Source organism: Cariama cristata, unplaced genomic scaffold (assembly GCF_000690535.1).
Source record: "Cariama cristata isolate BGI_N322 unplaced genomic scaffold, ASM69053v1 scaffold37232, whole genome shotgun sequence".
Lineage (NCBI taxonomy): Eukaryota > Metazoa > Chordata > Aves > Cariamiformes > Cariamidae > Cariama > Cariama cristata.
The window spans coordinates 9,566-18,600 of record NW_009602729.1 but is presented as its reverse complement, the minus strand read 5'-3'; the positions used below and the strand labels follow the sequence as shown (position 1 = coordinate 18,600).

Below are 9,035 nucleotides of genomic sequence, written 5' to 3'. Positions count from 1 at the left end.
GTTATTCAAACAATAACAAAAACCCACAAATCAGTTCCCTTGACCTGAGATAGTTGTTTGTGGCCTCATTACACTTGCAGATGAATCTCCCTTCTAGGCTTCTTTACTGAATGCTTCTTAGCAATGCGTGTGTATGAAGTATTTTACTTACTATTCTTAAGCTTAATGAATGCTATGACAGATTCATAAATAACTAAATAGGAAGTAGTATTTTGGCCATTTACCCATGACCTAATGTTCCCCAAAGAGTCTTAAAACAAAAAAAACTTAAAATTATTTCATGAGTGTTGCAACTGTGCTTCAAAAGTATCTTTGATGGTGGGTGATTCTAATGCATGAGACTAGAATAATAAACTTCTGGATGTAATGTGTCCCTTAAGCTGGGTTAGGTGGTTGCTTTGGTGCTGTGGTTTTTTCTTTTTTCCCATTAACGGTAGGTTATTAGCCATTAAGAATTAGTAGTGCTTTAGTAGCATAAACCATATTATATAGGAAAAATAGTTAAATTATTTTTCCATAACTAAGAGCTATTGCCCCAAGGCCAAGCCTCTGCACAGTTGGTAAGAGTGGTTGGACTAAAACACCTAGAACTGCAAGAGCACCTTTTTTTTTTTTGTTGTTAGTATAACTGTATGTTGACTTTAAAGCCATTTGTCTTCAACTATAATTTTCTTTATTGTTACAGAGTGTTTCGGTTACTAAGATCTAATTGCTGAATGGTCATAAATGCTTTCATTTTAAACATAGGTATAAGTACTTCAGATTTTAAGTACGTAGCAAGTTTTGTGGTTATTCTTTTTTTTTTTTTTCCCTTTCTGTCCAGGAAACACACGAGGAGCATGATACTTCTACTGAAAATGCAGATGATTCTAACCATGATCCTCAGTTTGAGCCCATAGTTTCCCTTCCTGAGCAAGAAATAAAAACTCTGGAAGAGGATGAGGAAGAACTCTTTAAGATGTAAGTAGAATATTTCTGTACATTATCTAAATGTTTATTAGATTTAATTTATTACTGTGATGGCAGGCAGAGATTGAGTTGGGGGGTGATTGATGATAATAACCCAAGAAACTCCGAAGTCTGGAACAATAGAAGGGAGCTGATATTACAAATCTGGTATTGTTTAGTATTGCTTTAGTATTCTTTCACCTAAAAAGAAAACATTAACTTGGATAACAATTATTATCTAAATGTTTATTAGATTTAATTTATTACTGTGATGGCAGGCAGAGATTGAGTTGGGGGGTGATTGATGATAATAACCCAAGAAACTCCGAAGTCTGGAACAATAGAAGGGAGCTGATATTACAAATCTGGTATTGTTTAGTATTGCTTTAGTATTCTTTCACCTAAAAAGAAAACATTAACTTGGATAACAATTAAAGGTTTGAAATTCTGTGATCACAGTGTCACATTGGGGGGGTTTTGGGTGTCAGACACACACAGTGTTGCTGCCATGCATCCCCAGTTGTAAAGGGTCACGTATGATATACTGAAACAATAAAAGCAAGAGATGCAGTACAGTATTGGGGCATTTGTGGCAGTACCTTTCTGTTGTCTTAAACATAGTTTTATTCTTAGATTTGGCTATTGTCAAATCAGGATAGCTTGCTTAAGATGTATGATCTGCCTGAAGAACCATGTAGGCTAAAGGCTTAAGAAGTGTTTTGAATTTGATCCATGATGTGTTTTTTGAAATAAGTTTAAAAAATACTGCTTGTAGTTAATCACAGAAGGGTATTGTTGATCTGGAAGAGAGAGTTGAGTTCTACTTATACAGATTCTGGTAAAAAATAAAGCATTGATCATTTTTTGACAAGTAGCATGGTGAGATCTCTGACCATTAGGCCTCTCTGCATGTGTGATGTGCAATATCAGATGGAAAGAGGAAATCTTTTTATCAGTAGTTCAGCTGTATCAGAGTATCCGTTAGAGTGGCTTGCTCCAACATCTGACACCTCCTCTTGAAGGACCAGGCTTATTACAAGTCCCTATCCCTTGCTCTTTTATAGACTAGTATCTTTTTATATATATTCTGTAGTGTGAGCAGGTGCTTCCTTTCCTATAGCAATGTCTTAAACTCCCCACTAGCAGAGCTCAGACTGTCTCTTGGGTCAATTTTTTACTAATGTCGCAAACTACTCCTGTTTCTCCTTTGGGCACGCTGGCATCTTGGAAGATTAAACAGTCATGTTCTGAAGCAGGTATGTTGCACAGCAGTGCAGCACTGAGCTTCTTTTATTCCTGATTTAAGAACAGCAACAACTAGGTTTTGGGAGTTAAAAGGAAATGAGTGACTCTAGAGGGTGCGGCATTTTGTTAACAGTTGATCAAACATTCCTCTTGGAATTATACAAGAGTCTTTACTTAGCCTCAAGCTGCTCGATTTCTTGAATTAATAAACACTGCTGGTTAGATGGAGCAGTTGTATTCATAATATGTACAAGAGCTCTAACTATAGCAAAACCTGTTAATTAGCTATCTTAATTTAAAAGGTTGCCTGTACGAAATATGTTCATCATGCCCCAAAAGTGTGTCCGGAACCTGTTGAATTTTAGTATAGCTATTACATAATTCCTAATAGTTTGTTATTAAATTTGAATTTATCATACCAATTTCTAAATTTGTATGTTGAAGTAGAGCGAGGAACCTTACAAAAGGAATTGTTTTCTTTTTTGTGTGTGGCTATTAAAAAAACGACTATACTGTTCAGTCGAGTATGCTGTTTTCAGGGTAAACGTTTCTACGTCCAGGCTAATTTCTTAAATTCTCTCTTCTTCAAGGCGAGCAAAGCTATTCCGATTTGCATCTGAGAATGACCTTCCAGAATGGAAAGAACGAGGAACTGGTGATGTAAAACTCCTGAAACACAAGGAGAAGGGAACAATTCGCCTCCTCATGAGGAGGGATAAAACCCTAAAAATCTGTGCAAACCATTATAGTATGTTATACATTGCTATACTTCTTACATTTGTTTTAAAAAATAAGCTTGGAGGGTTGTCCACTGTAGATTAAGAGCTCAGTGACTTTTCAGTAGCAGCTAGAGAATTGCTGTATGTCTTTAAACAGGTGCGAATTTATATTAGACTGTATATATAGTTGTCTCTTGCTCTGCCCACAAGGCTACAAGCATTCAAAAACAATGAGTGCTTATTTTTATGAATGGAAGGAAGCTGTAGTTGGTTTTAGCATCGGCCTGCAAGGCTGAGTCTTAGTTGGTTTTATTTTTCTTCAGACTCTGATAGTGTGCTAAAGACACTTCAAAATTTAGCTGGGGTAGACAGACATTATGTGACTGCTCCCAATGTGTGTGTGGTGTTTTAATGATTAATAAAGTGTAGAAAATGTAGGCCTCAGTACTGTTTACAGATAAGAAATTAATGTATGCTGGCTTGTTTTCATAAAAAGAATGAGAAATAAGCGATCATGTAATCTACTACACTGAGCTAAATGTTTGAATTGGTAGAAGCAATTGCTTAACCATCAGAAAACAGATACTGAAGTGCTAATCTGTGGCTGCCTTTCTCTGCTTGTGAAAGAAACTGAAATGAACATGGTATATTCAGCTAACTCATTCAAAGAGAATGTGTATTGAGAGCTGATGGAGCAGGACACGTTTGTTCCTTTGATCCTCTTTGAATAAAAACAAACATGAGAGGGCAAGACAGACTTAAGTTAATATGACTAGCAACAAGTAGACTAACTTGGTTGTGCTTTGTTACTTGCTTGCTTCGGTAATACTCAGGTTTTTATATGAAGAGTATATAGTATTCTGTGGAGTTAAACTAGTTTAGAGAACTTAAAATAACTCCTTTCAAGCAGCTTAATATGAATCTGAAGTCAGAAGCAGTAATGCTTGTTTTCTTTGGGTAGATCTCTTCAGGAAGTCAGACTATTCACAGGACACAGGTGTTCCCGTTTAGTAAATGAAGTGGCAAATAATGAAAGCAGCATAGTCGCCAATCCATAAGAATAAACCTTTTGTTTAGGAAAATAAATGTTGCACATATGCAAAACAGAATTGATAAATTTATAGGGTTCATGTCAAGGTTTTTTTTTCCTGGAAAAACTGCTTTCAGTATAGATTTCTTTACTGAGTTTATGCTGACTCACAGGCAGACAAAAGGACTCTTCATTTTTGCAAAACATTAAATGAACCAAAATGTAATTTGATTTCTAAATTTAAAAAATGCAGGGAAGTGAGTAGACTCGTCAGATTTCTCCTGAACTAAACAGAGGACCCAGGGTTCAGGGAGGAAAAAAAAGCCCTGCTTAAACTTTGCATGTGTGTAATCTAAAAAGTCTTGGCAGTAGTGTGAGAAGTAACATTCCAACTTCTCCAATCAGTCAGGTGAAGTAATTAGTGTCTTGGAGGGAAAGGGCTCCATTTACTGAGAAGGAACAAATGGATTGAAAATACACTGTGCACCTCTTGCAGCACTGCAGAATTTTATAATACATTGTAGTAGAACTTTAAACTGATGGGAGAGAAATGAACTTGATTTGATGACTAATTGTAGGAATAATGCTTTATTTAAATAATTTTTGTAGTAAGTAGTATTTTCAGTGTGCAAAAGAAGAATGAATGCTGATTGTCTGGATGCCTTTTCCTCCTAAACCATTTGACTGTTCTTCAGAGTTGTGCTTAGTGGCTGCATCTCTCTTAGTATCAGAGTCATCTGTTTTAAACAAGAATTTAATCAAACTCTGAGTTTCTTAACAATAGGGAATTTAGCATTCTTTTATACAGTAGTGGTCTTGCATCATTTTATTTGATGTAAGGAAAAATATATGTGGGCACCATTGTCTCCTATTTATCCAAAAGTAATTCTGTTTAAAGTGCTTTACATAACCATTGCAGTCGGTTGTCAGTAAGATTTATGGAGGCTGGTGTGGGAAACATTTACTGTTGTGCTGTGTACATCTTTTAATGCTTTCTTTTCAGTCACACCCTTAATGGAGCTGAAGCCTAATGCTGGGAGCGACAGGGCATGGGTCTGGAACACACATGCTGACTTTGCAGATGAAAGCCCCAAGCCTGAACTTCTGGCAATCCGATTTTTAAATGCAGAGAGTGAGTGGACTGGCACTGAACTTATTTTTATTGTATACTGTTATGTTACACCACATGTCTAAGTGCTGCTGTAAACCACTGTTGTAGATATAGAATCATTATGGTTGGAAAAGACCTCAAAGATCATCAAGTCCAACCATATACCTGATGCCACCATGCCCGCTTAACCGTGTCTTGAAGCGCCACATCTAAATGTTTTTTGAATACCTCCAGGGATGGTGACTCCACCACCTCCCTGGGGAGCCCGTTCCAATGCTTAACAACTCTAACAGTGAAGAAGTTCTTTCTAATGTTGAGCCTGAACCTCCCCTGGTGCAAGATATGCTATATCTTGCCACTGCACAGTAGTATTAGCTAATTATTGCTTTCACTGAGAGAAGTCAGTTAATCACTTGCCCATATGTGTTGACAACAGAGTAATAATTAGGTGTCCAGCAATATTTATAGAGCATTCTGCCTTAGGCACTTCTTTTGACTGAAGCCATTCATGCAAGTCTAACACCAATTAGAATAAAACTAAAAGCAGTAATAGTATGGGGTAGAGATTAATACATGCAGCTTGCTTTCATTTATCTCAGGTGCTCAGCTGTAGTTGAGATTACATTTCTGCATTAGAAGCAAGGAAATACCTGCAGTTTCTGGTCCATCTGCACTAGCAGAACGTAAGATTCTTTTTTTTTAAAGGGAAGTGTGTAGTATCTTCTTTGTTTTGAATAAATGGAACACATGGTGAAAAGTGCTAGTCAATCTCAACTGCGATACTAGTTGGCAGGTTTTTCTGGAGCGACTACATTGATTAGCAGAACAGAAAGTAGGTCTGTAATTGCATGTGGATCAGCTAGTAGGGCTGAATGACAGTGTAGCTTTCCCAACTCCTTAGGACTGAATCAAAGAAGTGGGTTGTTTTTCCTTGAAAAAAGAAGGAAAATGAAAGAGGAAGAACGTTGTGGCGTTTCCTGCTTTACCATTTGCCACTCAAGTTTAGTGTGTTAGCCCCCTCTTCTCCCAACATGCTAGATGGCTAATAAAGTGGCTGTATATTTTAAAACTAGATGGATTTGCCTGTCTCTGGGAAGAACTTTGTATGTTGCTTGCTTTCTTTTCCTCAAGTCTCCAACATCATATTGTTTAGCCAAAATAATCTTTCTGGTCCATCTGCTTAGTGCTTGCTTCTTTCTTAATCAAATAGGAAATTAAAGGGTTTTGGTAACTATTTGCTCATCTTTGAAAAGTCTTTCCCTCTTTCTGGTAGAGGTTGTTCAGCTTATTGAGTGTTTTGCCTTGAGGGAGTAGTCCTCTTTGCCTTTTTACGCTTTGCAGTACTGACTAAGCAGATGACAGGTGAACAGACCTGTCAGTATGCCCTTCAAGTATCTTTCGTTTTTGAGATGCTTGAAAAGGAATCAATACAAATACTTCCTGGACTAGTTTCATAGTGGTTTCTGAATTCCTTTGGGGCAACAGTGACCTCATGTGGTCAGTCAGACCAAGTTGGCATACCAAATTACCTTCTTTATAGTTCTGGTGTTAGAAAGTACCTTGCCTGATCCGCTTTTGTGTCTGGTTGCTTGTATTACTTGTGTAGAAACATTATTGTAACTTGATCAACTGCTTGGAATGATGGTTAAATCAAGTGGTGGCTTAGACCAAAAGATAGTGAAGTTTATGTCCCCTTAGCTATTGTAATCAGGAATAGCTTGAGTCCAGGCCTTTGGGTAATGAATCTTAGTGCTGTACTAATGAAACAGGCTTTATCTTCCATTCTTGATGCTAAGAACCCTAAGTTATGGTAAGGATGTGGCGGTCTTTTAGGTTATAATGTAGCTGACAAGGATAGTAGTTCAAAGCTACTCTTCAGTCTTGCACACAGATAGTCATATTAGCAGTCTCTGACATCATATTCTATTCCTGTAGGCTAGGGACAGCTGGGAGTTGCAATAACTACAAAACAGCTCCTTCTGGCATTACGTTTTAAATATTTTGCCAAATAAACTGCTATAATAGACTTGCTAAAGATGATAAACTGCTTTTGCACAAAGATATGATTCAAGAATTTTGCATAGCATCTTGTATGATTTTACGCTGGATTATTTCATAAATGCCTACGAGTTTTGTTTACACAAAACTTCTCAGGTATCTTTCCTTAAGATTGGAAGTATTCAATATTGCAAGGAGGTAAAACTAATGAAAAAATGTTCTACCTTTACTGAAACAGATGCACAGAAATTCAAGGCAAAATTTGAAGAATGCAGGAATGAAGTAGACAAGAGAGCAAAGAAAGGTAAGGTTAAAAGTCTAAGTGTAGTTCCATGCCACTTTTTCTAGCTGTTTGAGTGGTTATAGCCCCCTGGAGTATGATTGTGTTTTAGCAGACTCACTCTGTACTGAACTGCAGTCTTCAGTTCAGGTGCTTTTTCTGTCTGCAAGAGTAATAGTTCACAGGAGTGACAATTGCCTTCTTTCTTGTAGAAGGCTGTTACAAGTGCTGTTGGGACATTGCTTTTTTGGAAAGCCTACTAAGGAAACATTTCTGGTTTATAGTACGCAAATGAACTGTGAACACCGCAACCACACTATTTCCTCCTTCCAGTTCCCCTTCCCAAATTCCACAAATACATAATCATGCAAGTAGAATACTTAATTTTTATAGTTAACGTGTATGAAGTGGTAGCACTTCTTCACAGATCAGTCTGTATTTAGTAGATTAATGCACCGCCTTGTAGAATTGCTTATGTGACAAGATATATCGCCATGTAAAATAAACAATTCCATCTTTCTAGAGTACAGATTACTAGTGATCTGCAGTCAACACTCTTCAAGATATTTAGATCAGAATTTTTCAATCTTAAGAACTTCCTATTCCCCAGTTTGAAAGAGGGGAACTTGCCTTTTGATTTTTTTTTTTTTTGCTTAAGATGGGCAAGAAGCTAAGGACTTGAGACATTTACTTGACTGGACACCATATGGAATCTGTTACTGGTAGCAGCAAAGCTGACCAAGTGTTACATGTTTCTCAGTCACTAAGATTAGGCCTTCATTTAGTGATTAAAATATGCAAGTGGTATTTATTGCATTCTGACATCTGACGTAATTACCAAAGGAAAAGAAACAGACTGAATCACTCCAGTGCTCAGTGGAGAATTTCTTTACTTTTGTTCTTATTCTAAATACCAGCTGTTTCTTCCTACCCCCCCTCACTCTCCACTTCTCTATTCTTTTCCTGTAACAGGAAAATCCATTACTGCCTGTATGTAACTTTTCTCCTAATCAATCTCTTAGCAGGCACAGACAAAAATGATAGCGCTGATAAAGTTGCTGAAAAACTAGAAGAGCTTTCCGTAAAGGAAGAGAGCAAAGAATCTGAGAAGAAAGAGACCAAGGAAAAAAATGAAGAAAAGCAATAAATCATCCTGGGCCTTGCAGTTTTTCCTTTACTTTTTTCTTTCTTTCTTTTTCTTTTTTTTTTGTGTGTTTGTTTTTTTTTTTTTTTTAATTTTTACAAGGGACTTTATAAGGAACTGAATTCAACATTCAGGTTGTTTTTTCTAAGCTTTTGCCCTTTTGAAGATGTCTTCAGAAAATCCATTCCCCAGTCATGAAAATGTACTGTGCTAACTTTCTTTTCCATAGTGGAAACACTTATTTATAGTCATCCAAAAGAGTGAATAAAACAAACTTGAAAACAGCATCAGAGGACAGAACTGAGTTTTCTATATACTTTAAAGGCTTATGAATACACTTGTTTCATTGGGTGTTGAGATACATATCATCATACCTGTGGATTAACTAGATTAACAGACTTTACCAACAGGGAAGTTTAAGATTACATATGTGTTTCTTATATGGCTTCTAAAATTGTAATATAACAGACGTTTCACACTTTCTGCTGTGTGTTCCTGAGCAGGGAATGTGCCCATGATTCCTGAAATGCAGCAGACTTCTGGAATCAGGCGATAGAGTA

At 36.9% G+C, this 9,035-nt stretch overlaps 1 protein-coding gene across 1 annotated transcript; it reads left to right on the top strand.

Annotated features, from left to right (window-relative positions):
* Nucleotides 1-770: 770 nt before the first annotated feature.
* Nucleotides 771-8,608, top strand: RANBP1 (RAN binding protein 1; the record flags this gene model as incomplete). Its single annotated transcript, XM_009694899.1, has 5 exons — nt 771-960; nt 2,784-2,941; nt 4,946-5,074; nt 7,290-7,355; nt 8,354-8,608. Coding segments are annotated over 5 exons (668 nt in total), but the record flags the coding sequence as incomplete, so codon positions are not given.
* Nucleotides 8,609-9,035: the final 427 nt, after the last annotated feature.